General features: G+C 41.0%; 1 protein-coding gene and 1 pseudogene across 5 annotated transcripts; both read left to right on the forward strand.

Annotated features, from left to right (window-relative positions):
* The first annotated feature begins 793 nt into the window (after window positions 1-793).
* LOC113128702 (sialoadhesin-like) lies at window positions 794-7,797 on the forward strand (annotated as a pseudogene).
* Window positions 7,798-9,327: 1,530 nt separating this feature from the next.
* On the forward strand, window positions 9,328-20,302 carry LOC113128697 (E3 ubiquitin-protein ligase TTC3-like). 5 transcript variants are annotated; one of them, XR_003295532.1, is made up of 12 exons: window positions 9,328-10,304; window positions 10,961-11,006; window positions 11,189-11,279; window positions 11,414-11,555; window positions 11,723-11,827; window positions 12,226-12,313; window positions 12,572-12,605; window positions 12,964-13,038; window positions 13,549-13,651; window positions 13,768-13,889; window positions 14,151-16,963; window positions 20,256-20,302. XR_003295532.1 is itself a non-coding variant. In XM_026304197.1 (11 exons), the coding sequence occupies exons 1-11, from the start codon at window positions 10,152-10,154 to the stop codon at window positions 14,284-14,286; spliced, it is 1,095 nt and encodes a 364-aa protein (XP_026159982.1). In that variant the 5' UTR covers window positions 9,328-10,151; the 3' UTR covers window positions 14,287-17,808. The 5 variants fall into 5 exon arrangements, 1 of the variants encoding a protein (XP_026159982.1); XR_003295530.1 differs by lacking the exon at window positions 20,256-20,302 and adding an exon at window positions 18,545-19,341; XR_003295531.1 differs by lacking the exon at window positions 20,256-20,302 and adding an exon at window positions 17,662-17,808.
* The last annotated feature ends 9 nt before the right edge of the window (window positions 20,303-20,311 follow it).

A 20,311-nucleotide genomic window follows, 5' to 3' on the forward strand; every position in this document is an offset into this window, starting at 1 on the left:
GCAGCCAAAGTAAATGTAGATGTGACTCAACAATCAGTGGTGGATGGGAAATGTTGTTTCATGGTCCTGGTTCAGTGTCTCTGATGTTTCACTGCCCTCTGGTGGTGAAGCTTCAGAGATGCAGGTTCAGGCTTCATCCCTCTGAGTGCTGCCCCCACTGTCTGCTTTAAAGGCTCAGTTCACCCAAATGAAACAACCCAAACTTATTTTCTCTCTTCCCCCCAGTGTTATTGAACCATGCAGAGAGTTTTCTCACACTGTGAGAGTATTTTTTGAATGGTGAGTGTCTGACTTTCTGTGTTTCCCCCCAGTTGACTCCATTCATCAGTGTGTGTCCAAAGCAGCTGCTACCAGTCCAGTGGATGATGTGTGTTACATGTTGATGTTTGGTTCACTCACTCATCCTCTGCAGTGATACTGAGTCAATGCACCATTTATTTACATTAGACTTTTTCTTTTTCTTATATAAATTATTAATAAAATGATGTTTTTGTTCCAGTGTTGTTACTAACAGAGCACATAACTCATCTCTCTGTGTCTCTATGAAGTTTATTTACATTTTAAAGTTTGCAGACCAACACAACTTTGTTCTAACTTCAGTCTTTACAGACCTGTGGCTCATTGTGCATATTAATGGTGTGAAGAGGAAGGAAGTCTCATCAGTGTCATTTGTCGTCTGCTTTGTAAAGACAGAGTGTTTTTTGAAATGTGGTTTATTGTACATGTTAAAAATTAGAAGAAGGAAGTCTGGTGTATTTTGACACTTTGAGGTTTTTTCTTCTACTTAGGGATGACTGAGAATATCCTCTTCTAAAACCACGTCCTTCTTCATAAATAAGATTCTTTACTGATGTGACAGACGGACCATGTTGTTGTCGTTTGAACTGTTCCATGTTTGGATCAAGAAAGAGAGTCCTGTTAACAGGTCAGAGTCAAAAATACATAATTAAAAAACACAGGTCACCACGAGAGATTTGCAACTTACAGACCAACACAACTTTGTTCTAACTTCAGTCTTTACAGACCTGTGGCTCATTGTGCATATTAATGATGTGAAGAGGAAGGAAGTCTCATCAGCGTCATTTGTCGTCTGCTTTGTAAAGACAGAGGAGAGGCATCTTTAGAGACAACCTGCTTCTCTAATGTGAGTAGGGTCGTTTATGGACATGACTGAAATACGTCCTGTGTACATTTATTTACCTGCTGACATGTTTTATTGTCTCTGAAGTCCCACAGACTGATGACAGGAGCAGCTATGAGTTTAACAGCAGCAGCCAGTGGATTTGTCGTCTTCCTTCTCTCTGTGTCAGGTACTGTAGATCTACATTGACATTGGCTGCATGAAATGACGGGAATGTGGGGAAATGTGGGATTTGTAAAGTTGCAATGAAGCTGAGTTTGTTGGACTGTATGTGGAAATAAGTGGATGAGAGGTTTGTGAAAGACAAAGCTTTCTGAAACCCTGTACTCATTGGTTTGATGGACATTTGGTGTAAATGTCCAGTTGAAAGTGGAGCAGACTTTTTGCTGCTGACAGACTGAGAGCTGCAGCCTTTTCTATGTTCAATACTGCTCAGTTTGATTAGTGACACATTTATTATACAGCACTTAGTCAAAGCAGCCTGAAGTAGGAAATCAATGAATGAACATGACAGATCAGCACTTTTCTAGGTTTGATGTATGGACTGATGCAGTATGATGCAAACATTTCAAACCCTACAACACTAAACACTCTCTTCTGTTTCTGTTGGGGCTTTTTTGATGACATGTTGATTCATGTTACAGGGCTGATGTCCTCAGATCAGTTTTACGTTTCATTGGAAACTGAATTGCTTTGTACCAGGAACAACAGTTGGAATATTATGGATGAAAAACATGTGATTCTTAGATGAATAGTGACTTTCTCTTGAACATTTCCTCATAAAGGAACAAAACTTGGGCGTTGCAGCAGCTCTGAAGCCTGTTGTTGACCAGTCATTTCTGTCTGTGGCTGCTTTTAACTCAGTCAAGTTCCACTTTGACCATAGAAACTGGTTTCACACCAGAATATGTGTGAATATGTTCTCTCTGCTCATGTTTCTTCATTTGTCTGTGGTTTTCACAGTGAGCTCAGCATCAGTGTGACCCCAGAGTGAACAATGAGGAAACAAAAACAGCTCAGACTCTCTAATGATCTTTTTTCCTGTTGTCCTGGTCAGTAAAGCTGCATTTAAGTTCACAGAGCCACTGCTTTCTTAATTCTTCACTGCACTTGCAGAGTGTGTGATGTCCCCTCAGTGCACATAGAGATTAACTACAGAGCATGTGAACATCTTCCTTTGCATTGACTGGATGTTACTGAGCAAACACTTTGTTTATGGACTTCTCTGTGCCTGTGCTCACTTTAACTCTGAAATAACATTAGAAAACTCAATTGTCTTGACCCATCTGCATCAGCTCCTGTCACAGGATTCTTATTGTATTTCTTGTCTGGAGGTCCCTCGCTAGTTGCTCAAACCTTTACTCCTAACATTAGTGCCATGTTTGTTTTGTCCTGAGCCTGATTATTTCCTGTCCTCACACTACTTAAAGTCAAGTGACTTAATGAAGGACTTTGAACCTTGTACAAGTTACTTTTCCCCCAGATCATATTGGTGCTATGATACAATTTGTCTGATTAACTGAAGTTACTAATATGATGATGTTTGCTGATGTGCTCTGTGTTACAGTGGTGCAGGCTCAGGATGGCTGGGGAGTGACTTACACTGCTACTGACATCTGTGCCATAAAAGGATCAACAGTGAACATACGCTGCACCTACACATACCCATACAGGATACAAAGACGTGTTACTGTGGTTCAGGGAAGATTCTGGTTTACTAAAGGGACAAATAGAGGCCCAGTGGATCTGAAGACTCAGTCAGAGTATTCAGGTCGTGTTCAGTATCAGTGTAAAGATAAAACCTGCACTCTGACAATCAGAGACCTGAGAGAGACAGACTCAGCTCAGTACCAGTTCAGGTTCATCACAAACCAACAAAGTGGACGTTATACTGGTTCACCTGGAGTCACTTTGACTGTCACAGGTAAAACAGGTTATTTTTATATTAGTTATTTCCAACTATTCAACATTTGGAAACAGTAACATGAACATGGCTGCATGTGTGTATGTTGTTAAATCTAAATTTCTGCTCTGTTCCTCTTCTTTTTCCACATAACCAGATCTCCAGGTCAAACTGTCTTCATCTTCATATTCATCATGGCTGGTCTGTCACAGCAGGTGTGATCTGCCTGGTCGTCTTTCTTATGTCTGGTACAAGAATGGACAGAAAACTTCACAGAAACGATCATTTTATTTTTATTATTCAGGCTCCTTTAATTCTGCAGACAGCTATTCCTGTGCTGTAGCAACATATGAACATCTCCCATCTCCTTCAGTGTGTGAGTTTCCACCAGAGCCTTCCACCAACTTAATGTCATTTAGCAGAGACTTACAACCCAACTACAATACTGTATACTGGATGGATTTTAGCTGTGCTGGTAGCATTTCTGTAGAAATGGCAGTTCACCACTTTGACCCAGACTGAAATATCTCAACTACTATTAGAGCAGTTGGGATTAAAATGTATTGAGAGAAAACAGAGAATGAATCATATGATGTTGGTCACACCCACGGTGAATAAAAGGCTGAGACTTTACTGTTTAGTGAAACAAACTCTACAACTACTGGATGAAATTTGGAAACTCATTCATGTGTAAATGTACAGACCACAAACATAATGCAGGTTTCAAAGTTCTGGTTTTCAACAGGACAGGATTAATACAGGATATAAAAGCACAGAGTCTATAGGATAGTTGTCTAAAATGACAGTCCTTGTAAAGGCCAGTCTTACAGAAAAAAACACCCACCACCTGGACAGCTCAGATCCTGGAAAAATAAAACAAAACAAAATAATCTTTTCATTTTTCTGATTAGATTTTATTCTATTTAAAACTAAGACTTTTATGAGCATATATCTCATCCTAATGATAATCTATTTTCCTCCAGATGGTCCAAAGCTTCTGTCAGTGTCAGTGAGTCCCTCTGCTGAGATAGTGGAGGGCAGTTCAGTGACTCTGACCTGTAGCAGTGATGCTAACCCAGCAGCTAATTACACCTGGTACAAGAAACATGGAAATCCAAGTCTTCAACCAGCCAGTAAACAGTTTAACTTCAGCTCCATCCAGTCCTCTGACTCTGGAGAGTATTACTGTACAGCTGAGAATGATCTGGGAAGGAGAACATCTGGATCCATCTTTATTCATGTGACATGTGAGTCAAACAGCTTCTTCAGAAAGCAACATACAGCTAATAATACATTATACAGTGAAATATTCATATTTAATGTTGTAAAAACCAGGAACCAGTTTTGCTGATCACACCTGTTTCTTCAGCTGTGCCTGCTGCCAGTCACAAAACCACCTCTGAAGTTTCCACATAATTATTCCTCATTTAACACAACATGTCTCACTAAAGGAATCAGTCCTCATGTTTGGTTTATTTGATCTGCTCCAGATGGTCCAAAGCTTCTGTCAGTGAGTCCCTCTGCTGAGATAGTGGAGGGCAGTTCAGTGACTCTGACCTGTAGCAGTGATGCTAACCCAGCAGCTAAATACACCTGGTACAAGAAACATGGAAATCCAAGTCTTCAACCAGCCAGTAAACAGTTTATCTTCAGCTCCATCCAGTCCTCTGACTCTGGAGAGTATTACTGTACAGCTGAGAATGATCTGGGAAGGAGAACATCTGGATCCATCTTTATTCATGTGACATGTGAGTCAAACATAAAACAGCAAATACTAAAATAAAGATGTTTGATCTGTGGCTTCTTTACACTCTGGATAATGTCAACAGCATGTTACTTATAATATACAATAGATTTACAAAACAACCAAGGTGATTAACCTGATTGTAAAGTAATAGAAAAAACAGATTGGGCTTAGTAACAGTAAAAAAGCATCTTGTGTACAAGTATATAATGTAATTGCTTCATCATGCATTGGGTTTTTAATGTAATGTAAATAGGATGTTTCTGTTTTTGAATTGTTTTGTGAGGTTGAGGACCCAACTGGAACTCATGCTTTTTATTTTGATGACAATAATCTGTTGTTACATGTCTTCCAGAGCCCCCAAAGCTTCTGTCAGTGTCAGTGAGTCCCTCTGCTGAGATAGTGGAGGGCAGTTCACTGACTCTGACCTGTAGCAGTGATGCTAACCCAGCAGCTAAATACACCTGGTACAAGGAGAACCAAACACTGCTTCATGGACCAGAAGGGACTTATCAGTTCACCTCCATCAGCTCTGAGGACAGAGGAACATATTACTGCAGGTCTGAGAATCAGCTTGGACAGTCAAACTCTTCAAGTGTGTCCATAGACGTCCAGTGTGAGTATTAGAAATCACTTCAGTTCTGATGATGAAGTTGATAACACAGGTCATTAGTCTTAAATGTTGCTACTGTATATTGTCTACTCTTGTAATATCATATGTGTGTGCAGAGTTTGATTCATTTGTCATGTTGTTTTTCATGTGTGTTGTGTAATATAGATGTTTTCTTTCTCCTCCTCCTTTGGTGTCACTCTTGACTTGTGGTTGCAAAATCTCTACTTTGGCTATTTCTGAAAAACAGACTCTCAGACAAATATTGAAGACTTGTCTCTATTTTCCTCCAGATGGTCCAAAGCTTCTGTCAGTGTCAGTGAGTCCCTCTGCTGAGATAGTGGAGGGCAGTTCAGTGACTCTGACCTGTAGCAGTGATGCTAACCCAGCAGCTAATTACACCTGGTACAAGGAGAATGAAGAGTCACCAAAAGCTTCAGGACAGACCTTCAACATCACTGACATCAGACCTGAACACAGTGGGAAATATTACTGTGAAGCCCAGAACACAAGAGGACGTCATAACACCACCTTATATCTGACTGTTGTGGCAGGTGAGTCATTAATGAACATCCATCTGCAAATCCAGTTCACAGAAAAGCAGTGACTGCTTGTTTAGAGACGACTGTTGCCTGGCTAACATTTAACACACTCACATTATTGGATGTTATTATTTGTGTGCATCAGTGACGGAGCAGCAGGAGCTGGATTTTTCCCTTTAGTTCACTTTTGATGTGAAAAACCTTATGAATGACTTCTGGGAAAAAACAGTGTCAACATACGTGATATTTCCCCTGTTCTTAAACAAACTCACATCTTCTCCATCTCAGACGGGTTTTAGCTTTTTCCTCATTTTCAACATCCTGGAATTCCATAATTAATAATCAGTGTTTTCCTTTAATCACGATTCACAGTTTCTGGGAAATTAGCAGCTGCAGGATCAGTCACTGCTGTTTTCCTGGCTGTCATATTCCTGTCTGCCTTCATCCTGATCAGGTGAGCAGCTTAGTTTTAGTTCATGTTAAATTCAGGAAGTTGTTTGGTCTTTTTATTGGTTTCATTCTCCCATCCAGAAAAAAGAGGTTGTCCAAACAACCATCCAGGCCTGGAGAGAGACCAGACAACAGAACACAGGTGAGGAACATCATGTGCATCATGTTCTCCAGCCAAACTAAAGCTTTGCTCCACTTCACCCTCCTGTTTGTTTCCATTTGATACATTTCTAGTCAAATATCTGTGTCATCATTTCTTTTTAGCTTATTACATATTGTTATGATATGAGACAGTGTTTTCCAACACACTGAAATAGATGTGGCTTTGGCATTTTCCCTGCTGCGATCAGTCTGCACATGCACATGTTAGTGATCTGTAAATAACAAGTAGGCAGTGGCCTGTCCACCAATCTGTCCAATGATTGACCCTGATATCGAAGTTTATCCAACATTTCCCCTTCAGCCAAACGTAGAATCAGAATATGACCACCCTTCAGCTGCAGTACAGAGACAAGCAGCAGAGCAGCAGGACGAGCTTTTCTACGCCAGCATCAGCTTCTCTAAAAACAGAGAGGAAGCCGTGTACTCAAACATCAGGCCGGCTCAGCCCGACAGACACCAGAAGCAAGAGGAGGAGGATGAGGACTGCATCGAGTATAGTACCGTTAACGCCTGGACTGCTGGTGCTGCCCCGAGGTGAGTCCAGAAGAGTTTAATTTTCTTTGCTGCACAGAGTTTTTATTCCCACTGTTTTACTGCCGTAGCTTTTTAATTCCAACCTGTTAGTTAATATTGTAGGTCATTTTCTCAACATTTCATCTTAATAAATCTCTAAGTAAATGTTGTCATTCACAGATTAGAGGCTGTGGAGGATTCGACTGCCCTGTACAGCACAGTCAGCACAAACCACAGAGTATGAAGACAACACAGACCTGGGCCCTGTTTTGTGCAGGTTTGTCAGGACTGACCTGGTCAACAATGCAGCATCATTGCAACCAAAACATAGAAACAACAAAACAAACTTAAATAAATACAATAGAACTGACTTCTAGTGCTAGTGAACCATTTCCAATGTATTATCAAGTAGATTTCTGTACATACAATATTTTTCCAACAACCTTTTCTCTGCTCTGATGGTTTTTTTACTTATATCTGTTTTTATTATCAAACGTTCCTCTGCCTATATATTCTTCAGTTGTTAATCCTGATGCATTTCCAGCACAAGTTAGTGTGTTTAGTTTAATTACTGATCCCACAACTAACATTCTTGTTATTTAGAGCCTGTAACTTATTTCCCACTGCTTCCATCCTGTGGACATAGAGTCATTCATTAAACTAAATGTCACTGACTGTTTAAATAAGCTGAGATTTTGTCCAATAAAGATTCTCAGTTACATTATTTCCCAAGCACCTGTCAACATGTTAAAGCTCAGTGTTCAGTGTTATCAGCTCCAAGAACACAAACCTGGACCTTCATCACACACACAACTGACTCCAGCTGTTAGCAGATGTTCACTGATGAAAGGAGGAAGTCAGGTGCAGTTTTATAGTGCCCCCTTTGTGACCGTAGTGGGACTAGACGTTGGAGCTGCGACTCTTAGTGAAGTCACAGTTTCAGTCTCTTAGCCTGTTAGTCTTACCCCAGAGCGGATCCGCTCCGATTTTTGTATGTCCAGATACGCCTCAAAAGATCGTCGGAAAATGTGTATACAGTCTAAAAAATTTGATGTCTAATAAAACCTCAAAGTCTCACGATTCAAATGACATAAAGCAATTTTGGATTGAATAATCACAGCGAGGGCAGCATGGTGGCTGAGTGGTTAGCACTGTTGCCTCACAGCAAGAAGGTCGTGGGTTCGCATCCCGGCCTTTCTGTGTGGAGTCTGCATGTTCTCCCTGTGCTTGCGTGGGTTTACTTCGGGTACTCCGGTTTCCTCCCACAGTCCAAAAAACATGCATGTTAGGTTTATTGGTGACTCTAAATTGCCCATAGGAGTGAGTGTGAGTGTGTGAGGTTGTCTGTCTTTGTGTGTCTATATGTGGCCCTGCGACAGACTGGTGACCTGTCCAGGGTGTACCCCTGCCTTCCACCCGAGAGAGAGCTGGGATAGGCTCCAGCAGATCCCCGTGACCCTGAACCAGGAAAAGCGGGTATAGAAGATGGATGGATGGATAAGCGACTACAGTTTCTTAATATTTAAACAAAAGTTTACCTTTCTCTCGTGTAACTTCATATGTGTAGTCAAACATGGAGTGTCGCATATCGTTTTGTTCGTTAGAATCCATAGAACAAAGTGCACCCATGTTTTAGTCCAAAAAGATAATATTGTAATATTGTACAGTAAATCCATAAATCCATCGTCCTCCTCATAATAAGCCGTAAACCGCTTCGTTTTACGGCTGTTTTGTCCGTTTATTCAATAAAGTTTGACATAGCAAGCTTCTGTGAATCACATGAGGCCTCAATCCACCCTGTTTGTTACGTTTCACAGCGTAACTAACGGTAAAACCAATAGAATTCACATCCTCAGAGAAAATCCCAGTCAGGGGGCATAGTCTAACTTCGATTGACAGGAGAATTACCCAGTCAAATTGTTCGTAAATGGTGACAGACGCATCATGTAGCCAATGATGAGGCCTAAAAATCAACATATCGCATGTCGTGCCAGATGACGCAACAGTGGGCTTTAACGCAGCCCCCACTCCTACTGTAAATGTAGCCATGACAACACTGGGCAGGCAGCGCTCGACGCTAGAGGGGGAGGGGAGTCATGTTTCACATTCTACAGCGCGCCGATAGAAAACTGGGACGCTTTTGCTTCAATCGGCACCAAGGCCGTCAATATAACTCTTAAAATGTAAGAACAACAGCTAGTTTAATTTAGCTATGTGTTTTTCGGCCTTTTGCAAAAAAGGGGGCGGGGTAGACAAGAGGTTTTAAAGCAGCAGTAATGAGAACAGGTGAAGCAGCTGAAAACAACACATTACATAGTGGAACATTATTGATCAAACTGGTTCTATCACAGTGAATATCACAAATATCACAGTGAATGAAATGTCTTTATTTTTAGTCAGTAGTTTCATCAGTCTGGACCCTTCATGGCTTCACACTAACACTGAGGTTTACTGTCAACAACATGAAACCCATCTGATAAGAACTTGTAGAAACCGAGGCTTAACTCTCCTGTGAAAACTGTGCATCTTCAAAATATCGACTGTTCACCAGTTAAGAGCAGAAACTCTGTTTTTAAAAAAACAAAGGTCAACTGATTCTAATATTCCACATTAATAATTTTGGCACACAGCTTTACAGCAGGATTATAAAGTTTGATTATTATTGTTTAGTCATTTTTACAAATGGACAAACCTTTTAGTTGAAAGATGCATTATTGTCTAATATTGGCTAATCTCTTGTGAAATAGTTAAGATGAATAAATGGCCACATACCAGGGATGTTTGACTGGCAAAGGCATCTCTGGCCTTAAGGCTAAAAAGTTTCCACTTCATGAGTCCACTGAGTTTAATCCAGTTGTCTGTGATTCGCTGATAAGATATTTCATAATGTAACTGAGTTGTGCTTCTGTATGTTCCTAGACTAAACTCTGGACTTGAGACTAGTTTCCTGATGGAGTATTTCTAGTGTGCTTCAGGGTACCTGAGCACTGTTTCTGTCCAGAAATATTTCTTGGATATTTGTGGCACTGTGACCTCAGTGTGGTATGTGGGCAGGATGAATTCCTCTCTTTCCAGCACACACTTGCATGGAATCATCATGTCATGAAGATGAAATGGAAGAGGAGGAGCAGTGGACTGCAGTTCTTCCCAGAATCAAGTGCAGCCCCAAATCAGCCCCCGCCCTCAGGACAAAAGAGAACAAGAGCAACTGTCAGCTGCCTCACAGGATCTCAGAGGAGGTGAGTGGAAGCCGAGCCAGCGTTCATAACATTTCATCTGTTACTGCGGAATAAAACAGATATTCAAGAGAATACCTAGTGACCAACTGTGTGCAACAGAGAGACACAAAGTCTTCCCTCACAACAATTATCATCCTGTTGGCGCCTTCATGACTGAGGCACTGAATCTGTCTTAGCTCACTCCCTGTAAAGTTTGAAACCCAGTCCTAATAAAGTGGAACTGGATCTGGAGAACTGGTGAACTTAGTCAAGTCAGGAGAAATGGTTATTTGCATTTACAGTGCCATGTTTGTTTTAACGTTGGGTTTAACCTGAAGTCACTCTCTAAAAATAAGGGCAAGTATAACGTCAGGGGGTCTTACTAACTTGTTTGGTACAAAAAAGGCCAGGGGTAGCCAGGTATAAACACAGACATGCTACACTTGCGAGGACCCTCATTTGTATAAGACATTGCTTAGCCTCTCACCTTAGCCATCACAAGTGAATGCCTTGAACCACACACACTCAGGACTCCACATTTAAAGCTGGTCTGTCCATCCATTAAGGACGTAGTGAGATCAAACACTGGTCCTGTTTATTCATTTATTTATTTATTGCTGAAAATGTGGAAAACATGAAATTGCCAGAACATGAACTATAGTAAAAACTAATTACAGGTGGACACTACAGAAGAAATGAAGAGGAGGGGCCAGACTCTGACAGGTGAATAAACATATTTGATGTCTTTTAGATGCATGTTGTGCCCTTTTTAAATACCTGATGCACATGTCACATATTATTGCCTTCTTAAGGTCAATTAAATCCCTCATTCACCTGATTCTAAGTGTTATAATGTTAGTGGAGGTCATAATAAGAATAAAAGTACGCATGTGTTCATTTTCCAGTGCAGGGTATTGAGATGTTTGAGCAGGGCCAGTACAGCCAGGCAGTGGACAGGTTTACTGAAGCAATCCACTGTGATCCCAAGGACCACAGGTGAGCTGAACTGTGACCTCTGACTCCAACTGCTCTAACACTGTCTTCTCTCAACCACGTTTGAATCAGTCCTCTTCACATTCACTTTGTGTTAGTTAAATAAATATACCACTGTCTATGTGTCTGTGTCTCAGGTTCTATGGAAACCGGTCCTACTGTTACTGGTGTCTAGAGCAGTACTCCTCTGCCCTAGCAGACGCTCAGAAGTCCATTCAGCTCGCTCCCAACTGGCCGAAGGGATACTTCCGTAAAGGCTCTGCTCTGATGGGGTTAAAGGTTAGGAGAATTTCCAGTCTGTCATATAATAGTTAGAAATGTTTGCTGCATCCTTGAAAAAATAGGTTAGATTGTTAAATTACATCAGCAGCACTATGAGAATCATTTAAATTGCCTTCAATCCTTCATAAAGTAGTGCAGGCTCATGTGCATGTACGTGTGTGCAGCGGTACAGTGAGGCAGAGAAGGCCATGGAACAGGTGTTGAAGTTGGATCAGGACTGTAAAGAAGCTTCCAGTAAACTCTTAACCAGCCGGGTCCTGCAGCTCATGGTGAGGACCTTCAATAAACTGCATAACTTCCTCCAAGACTGCCACCAAACTTTATCACGTCAGCTTAAGTGAAAAATCAGAAAACTGCAATCAGTTAAATTCCAACACTGCAGACCAACTTTTCTTTCTACAAAAAGAATTTTAGTGCAAATTAAAAACAGCAAACAGTAGAATCATACCAAAATATACAGTGAGTAATAAAAAGCATTATAAATAAAGTTTTAATAAATATGCACAAAAGCAGCTTATTTATTAGTTCTGGGGCTTTCTGCAGCTTTGACCAGTATCAGGTTTAGTCTCCAGTCCAAAAGGAGTTCATGTTTTTATCTCAGAATCTCATACATGCAAACATCCAGCCGGTGTATAGTGTCTTTTTTCATGTCCATTTGTCACTGTAGGAGCTGGGTTTTGAGGAGAGGCAGAGTAAAGTTCTTTTGGAGAAGTTCACCACTGTTCAGGCAGTCATCGCCGCATCTGAAGCACAAGGTAAGAGGAAGCTGTAGAACCATCTCTGTCCACAAGGGGTCAGCACTTCTCTGTTATGGTCAGATTCAGTTTAATTTGAATTGACAGCAGAAAAGCACAAATACCAATACAGTTTAGTGTAAGAACAAACTACAGGCAGCACATTGATGTTTGCACTGTTTTAACTATGAACACTGAGAAACACTTTGAAATATATTTAACTGATGTGTGTTTATTGTCTCGTAACATGAGATCGACTTTGTGTTTCCTGTCTCCTAGTGGTGAAGCACACATCTCTGCAGGACCAGAGTGGGTAGGCTATAAGTGATGCACATAATCACACAAATAAAAACTTTCAGGAATACACAATGTGATGCACACTGTAACTATACTATATAACTATATACTCTATCATGTCAAACATAAGGCAAACCAGTGTTTATATTTACATGCAGCTGCGTCTTCCAGTATAAAATATACAATGATGATTTATAAAATAAAGTGATTAAAGCTTTTTTATTTTTTAATCTAATAGCACCTTTAATAAAAAGGATCACTCTTTCTGACATTATTCTCTCCTGTCATCTTTTCCTTACCCTTTCACTTCCTGTTTGACTCCTTTACTTGTTCACTTCTCCTTTCTCCTGCTGTCTTTCCTTCCTGTCTTGTAGGAAATGTCGCTCTCTGTGGGTTGGGAACATTACATTTGAAGTTACAGAGAAAGACCTCGTGGATCTCTTCAAAACGTAAAAACACAGTGTGTGTCTGCGTCTGTGTGTAAGGACTAATTAGAGCTGCAGTATTTCTCGATGGAGCCATGAACTGAGTTATATGCTGAGTTATTGCAGTGTAATTACAGTAACAGGATGGACTTGACATACCTTTGTTTAATGAAGGGGGTAGTAAAAACCAGCAGCTACAGTGACTGCAGCTATTTCTACTTACTATTTGGACAATGGCACATTCTTTGTTTTGTTCACTCTCTACTGTTCCCAGATTTTATTGGGTTGTTGTTATCGGCATGAAGCATCACAGCTTGGTAAACTTAAATAAAGACACATGGTGGAGACTGGACCTGTGAGGGTGAGACACAATGTTGTGTTACAGTGTTATGAGAAACATTGTCGTCACCCAAAAAACCTGCCAGCAGTAATGGAAGAGTTGGTGTACTACTGTAGTAATAATACTAATGAGAGTATTATCTGTCCTGCACTGCTTTGCCCTGGGATAGATGCTCAGTGTTTGTGTTGTTACAGGTTTGGTGAGATCGAGAGCATCAAAGTTCTTTATGAGCGTTACTGTGCCTTCATCAACTTCAAAAATGCCAACATGGCTGCCAAAGCCCTGGTAAAGCTGCAGGTGAGTCTCAGAGAGGCTCATTTTTCAGGCAACCCCAGAGCTCATCATCTTGGATGTTTGACTTTGTCAGTGTGCAGGTTTAGGTTCGATCACCTGTGCTGTGTCCTTTTGTCCAGGGGGTGGAGCTGGGAAACAGCAAGCTGGTGATGAGGTACCCAGACCGCTGGATGCAGCAGACACTGCCCTCCACAGAAAGGACCAGTGCTGCAGGAACACAGCAGAGCTCAGCTGTCCCAGGGTACTGAGCAACTCACTCATAACGTGGATCTGTAAACATCACTCTTAAAAAGATCTGTAACTGTAATAACCAACAACGTCCATCCACATGACTCATGTGATTTGACATGTTTATAATCCCTTTAACACGCAGCCCAATGGAAAGTGGATATTGACAGGAAGTAATCTGCTGCTTTATCCTCTGTCGGTCTTCCTGCCATTGTTGCCACCTGTGTAATTTCCTGTGAATATCATGCAGAATGTTCTGTTCTTGTCCATGTAGGTTCAGACGGAGGGCACCTGTGAATGGAGACGAGTGCTACTACTGGCGGACCACAGGCTGTTTCTATGGCGACAAGTGTCGCTTCAAACACATACCAGAGCAGTACGGCAGAGACAAAAAACTATGTCAGCCCTAACTCTGTCCCGTACCCTCCCAACCCCAGCACCAAGGCACATTAGAGAAGGACTCACAGTGAGAAAGAGAAACATGAAGGACAGAGGACAAGAGGATGATCTATCTGAGAACACAGGCGTCTGAATGAGTGAGAGTCAGGTATGACATATATGTATGTAATATCCAAAGTCACCATGAGGATTTTCAGTGTGCAGAGCCAAACCTCAGAAAGATGCTTAAAGAATAAATCCATGTGAAACATAAGCTTCTAGCACGAGGAGGTCCTCACAGCAACTGAATTTATTTAAGCACCACTGAGGAGTCATTTAGCTCCATTTGGACTGAAGGAAGAACCGTGTTGATCCATGCTATGTGGTGAGAATGTCATCCATCATCACTTACTGTAACAAATGTGACTGAACTATACTGGAAACACTACTCAGCTCTGCTTCCTGACAAAACCTTCTCTATTCAACACTGTGGACTTGCTTTGAAATGAAGTTATTTTCACATCTTTAATACGGATCAAATTTGCACAAAACAATAAATCAGTAACCACTGATTTACTTCAGTTGTCATTTTATTCCTGAGCTTCCAGCAACCAGCATGAACTTGTTTGGGATTGATGGCATCGTGTTTTCATATCAGATGGATCATACAAACTGTCACAAGGCACTGAAGGAGTAATGAAAAACAGCTCTTTTCTCTTCTGTCTTCACTTGGTGCTGTAATATGGGCAGTGGAGACAAATGATTTCAGGTTTCTAGCAGTTTAAAGCAGAGGAAAGCAGCGCCAAGTTTGTGCAGTGGGATTGTGGCTCTCTTCAAAACCTGATTGTGCAGGTTTGATGTCCTCTGTCAGGTGTTGTATAACTACATTTATGTTTTAGGACAGTTAGCAATCTTATACAGTCAACTTCAGGAAGCTCAAAGGAAAAGCTGGTTTGAACTGTCAGCTCATCACTTCTACAGAACTTCACTGCTTCTTCTGTGAATATAACGGATGTGGCTCTTGACTCACAACTACTCTGAAATTTCCATCAGATAAGTACATACTTTACTATATTGTGGTAATTCCATAGATATTATGAAAACATGACCTGCAAAATGATGCTGCAGCTCTTAACCCACAACTGAACTGAAATTTCCACCAAACAAGAACCTGCTAAAATAAATATAGTTCTCTCAAATGATAAAGATGGCTTCAACATGTATGTAATTCTGAGTTAAGATCTCATCTAACCAAATATACCATCATCATGTGTTATGCAGAATGTTTTAAAAGTATGTTGGTGAATAGATATGAAGTTTGTCTCCAAGTGAAAGAAAGAATAAGGAAGCAACTGGGTCATCAGTGAAAAACACAGCACTGAGCAGCTGTCATCAGTGGAAGGGTGGTCGCCCCTGGGCAGCTCTGACAGAAACACTATGAAAACAAAGAACATGTTGAGCTGCTCAAATGTCGTCTATGCTAAGAGACGTTGTTATTGAGGCCATATTAGAGCTAAGTGTAAAGCTGTTTTGGTGGGTGACTGAACTACTGAGATCTGAACTCAGAATGACATCAGTGTTAAGGCCATATACTGAATCATCTCTTTTATCCAAACATTGACTGTACTGGTGTTACTTTACTAAGAATTAGTGCAATTCAGTGTCAGCATTTGTAGTTTTTCAGCACTTGTTACTGGGTAGACTTTTAAAATGTGTTGTCTGATGTTCTTAAATATAGTTTCTGCTGTTCTGGGTTCCAGTGGTACAAACAGCAAATCCACAGAGTTGATGTACATTTCTGTTCAGATATGTGCAGTGAGAGGATCAACAGTGGACATACGCTGTAAAAAGGTTTGTGATCAGACTTGTGTTTTACTGAAATGCACCACAAAAGGCCTATGGATCTGAGAAGAGGCTCAGATATTCAGGCTGTGTGAAGCATTGATGTGACTGTACAACCTGCACTTTGACACAAGGTAAAATTCACCTGGAGTCACTTTATCTCTCCCAGGTAATATTTCTCTTATTTCCAAATAAATAATATGAGACTGTGTTTGTGTTTGTTGTCAGTTGAAAAATGAAACAGTTTTTGTCTTCACAGATCCAGATCTCAGGTGCAGGTGAGAAGGTCACATGTTGGTAGATGAGACTGCATGAGTTTGTGGAAAATGGCCATAAGTGTTTGATGATGAATTATTCAAAGTGGAGTGTTTTAATGTTTAGTGTTTAATCTGCATAGCAAAGCCAGGTTACTGTAAGTGGGCTAAAACCACATGACTTTTCCTGAGTATGACCATAACAACTAAAGTATGTACAAAGGGTGTCCAGGAGCGTAGAGACTGGAACAATCAGAGAAGCTGGAGCCAGGGCGTGACACGGGAGTTCAGAGACATGGAAAACAGGAACAGGGAGTTATTCAGCAGAGCATGGCATCTTAGGAAAAAGGAAACCACAAGCCAGGGAAGCTGAAGTCCAAGAACAGAGATAGACCATGGAGATTCAGTGGAGTGTGCTCTCTCACTCAGGAACACAACCAGGGATACGCCAGACTCAAGTACTGATATGAAGCAGAAGAGACACATGTGACTGAAGCCGGGAACAGGAAACACTCAGGTAATACCCACAGGGAACCGGAGCCAAGGAGATACTGGAATCTGCCAACACGGAACATCAGCACCAGGAGGAAAGACAACAGAAACCCAAAAGGTGGTGAGTATGGACAGTGAACACAGACAGTACAATCCAGCAATGAAGTGAAGTGGAGAGCTGGTATATATAGATAGATATAGAACTCCTTTTCAAGGGCAAATGGACCCAAGTGCTGCTCATCCCCTCATTGCCTAGATCACATACACACCCACACTGAGGGAGAGAGACGAGGAGGCAAAACCAGGGAGTAGAGCAGACACAAGTGAAACCAGTCAACATAGATTAACCCAAAGCTACCTGGGACTAGAACAGGCAACACAGGAAATAAGTCCCATACAGGAAGCCAGAACATGAATAACACCATCAAAACTTTGGTTTATAATCAACGTCATTTTGAGATTTATGACATGCTGATGTTTGCATTGTCCTTAAATTTGATAGTATGTTTTTGTCGTCTTGGCTTCTTGACTGACTATGAGTGGACTTACAGTGCTTTGTCATATTAACACCAGATAGCATTTTTCTATCTTCTATATCTCCATGTCTAAACGTTGATTTTTATCACTTTTATAGTGTTTGCCAACTGTTTACATTAAGCATGGAAGCAGGTTTATGGTGTGACAGTGTGCACCACCCACCTCAGTGACTAACTACAATTAGAGCCTCAGTCCCCCAGAAGCAACAACAGGAAACAGACTTGATAGAAGCACCTTCACACATGCTCACTGCACTGATAAAAATATTTCCTCTGTGCTTAGTGTGAACATGAAACACAACTACTTCTGACCTACGGACACAAAAGTGAAACGCAACTACTTCTGACCTACGGACACAACGTGAAACGCAACTACTTCTGACCTACGGACACAAAGTGAAACGCAACTACTTCTGACCTACGGACACAACGTGAAACGCAACTACTTCTGACCTACGGACACAACGTGAAACGCAACTACTTCTGACCTACGGACAAAAAAGTGAAACACAACTACTTCTGACCTACGGACACAACGTGAAACGCAACTACTTCTGACCTATGGACACAAAAGTGAAACACAACTACTTCTGACCTACGGACACAACGTGAAACGCAACTACTTCTGACCTACGGACACAACGTGAAACGCAACTACTTCTGACCTACGGACACAAAGGTGAAACACAACTACTTCTGACCTACGGACACAACGTGAAACGCAACTACTTCTGACCTACGGACACAACGTGAAACGCAACTACTTCTGACCTACGGACACAAAAGTGAAACGCAACTACTTCTGACCTACGGACACAACGTGAAACACAACTACTTCTGACCTACAGACACAAAAGTGAAACGCAACTACTTCTGACCTACGGACACAACGTGAAACGCAACTACTTCTGACCTACAGACACAAAAGTGAAACGCAACTACTTCTGACCTACGGACAGAATGTGAAACACAACTACTTCTGACCTACGGACACAACGTGAAACACAACTACTTCTGACCTACGAACACAAAAGTGAAACACAACTACTTATGACCTACGGACACAACGTGAAACACAACTATTTCTGACCTACAGACACAACGTGAAACACAACTACTTCTGACCTACAGACACAAAGTGAAACACAAGTACTTCTGACCTACAGGCACAACAAGAAACACAACTACTTCTGACCTACGGACACAACGTGAAATGCAACTACTTCTGACCTACAGACACAACGTGAAACAGACATGTTCTTTCTGAAAGCTGCACTCAAGATAAGTGTTACATGCTCTGCTAGTTCCATGTTAGACTTCTAAATAATTTTCAATGTCATTTCCATTAACTCTATTTTGAGATGTTCATGCATTGTTTCCAGAGCAACTGCTACTTGTCTACTACAAACATTTTGGTTTTAGAAAAGGTCAAAGTACTGAATGATCTCAGTAATGCCCTGGATAAAAAACAGCATTGTGCAACTCTGTTTATAGATCTGTCCAAAGCTTTTGACAATGTAGATCATTCAGTACTGACACAACAGTTACTAAACATTGGATTTTCAGAACATGCAGTAGGCCGGTTCAATAAACAGAACTCAGTCTGTGCAGGTAAATGGTGTCCAGTCCATATCTCTAACATTAATGAAAGGAGTTCCACAGGGATCAATTCTGGGTCCAATTCTTTTCATTATTTACATAAATAATCTTAATAATTGTTTGTAGGTGCAGTAGCTCCATTCAAATGTTTTTTGTCACATCACAGTTGTTCTGACAGAAAAAGCCAATGAAGTCTGTTCAGAACATTCACTTCTCACTGGAAGCATCAACTTTCAAACCATGTCCAGTGGATAATTGAACACACTGGAATTAATCCCAGTGTCACAGCAAGTTTTGCAGTGTCTGATTCAAAGGAACAGTCAGTAACTCCAACATCATTTCAGTTCCCTCTCACTGCTGCAGAGGGCGACAGTGAGCACAGTGATTTCATTTCAGCTTCAAACTAATCATTTGTGGGTTTATTGTTCACACTAGAGTTTTATTCACTAACTACAGAGACTAATATAGAAAGAGACAGCTTTCACTGTCATGTGTGTTCATCTTTATGCTGTACATTTCAATTTGTTGGGGTCGCTCATGGAAGCAGAACAGATGGAGGTTGAATAAATGTGAAGCTTCGTTATTCTAACACCTTTGTTCAACTGAAGCGACTTGTTTTGAAGAGTCTGATGTCATTGCAGTTCATCAAAGATGTTGGTCACCAGTGTGAACTATTGACATTTCCTGAACATGGTCTCCAGCTGTGATGTTTGAAGAATTAAATGTCCAGGGTCTCATTAACATATAGTGCAAAGAGCTTCAGTCATTAAATGTGAGAATAAAGCAGCCAAAGTAAATGTAGATGTGACTCAACAATCAGTGGTGGATGGGAAATGTTGTTTCATGGTCCTGGTTCAGTGTCTGTGATGTTTCACTGCCCTCTGGTGGTGAAGCCTCAGAGAGGCAGGTTCAGGCTTCATCCCTCTGAGTGCTGCCCCCACTGTCTGCTTTAAAGGCTCAGTTCACCCAAAGGAAACAACCCAACTGATTTTCTCTTTTCCCCCCAGTGTTATTGAACCATGCAGAGAGTTTTCTCATCCTCTGCAGTGATACTGAGTCAATGCACCATTTATTTAAACTGGATTTTTCTCTTTTTATTATTAAAGTTATTAAAAAACGAATGTTTTTGTTCCAGTGTTGTTACTAACAGAGCACATAACTCATCTCTCTGTCTCTATAAAGTTTATTAACATTTTAAAGTTTGCAGACCAACACAACTTTGTTCTAACTTCAGTCTTTACTGACCTGTGGCTCATTGTGCATATTAATGATGTGAAGAGGAAGGAAGTCTCATCAGCGTCATTTGTCGTCTGCTTTGTAAAGACAGAGGAGAG

The sequence above is a fragment of the Mastacembelus armatus genome, chromosome 1 (assembly GCF_900324485.2).
Source record: "Mastacembelus armatus chromosome 1, fMasArm1.2, whole genome shotgun sequence".
Lineage (NCBI taxonomy): Eukaryota > Metazoa > Chordata > Actinopteri > Synbranchiformes > Mastacembelidae > Mastacembelus > Mastacembelus armatus.

Excerpts from the sequence above, each read along its gene's own strand:
- LOC113128697 (XM_026304197.1), top strand. The coding sequence starts at position 10,152 with ATGGAATCATCATGTCATGAAGATGAAATGGAAGAGGAGGAGCAGTGG. Across the intron at positions 11,556-11,722 it reads CTGCTCTGATGGGGTTAAAG|CGGTACAGTGAGGCAGAGAA; the intron begins GTTAGGAGAATT and ends ACGTGTGTGCAG. Across the intron at positions 13,890-14,150 it reads CAGAGCTCAGCTGTCCCAGG|GTTCAGACGGAGGGCACCTG; the intron begins GTACTGAGCAAC and ends TTGTCCATGTAG.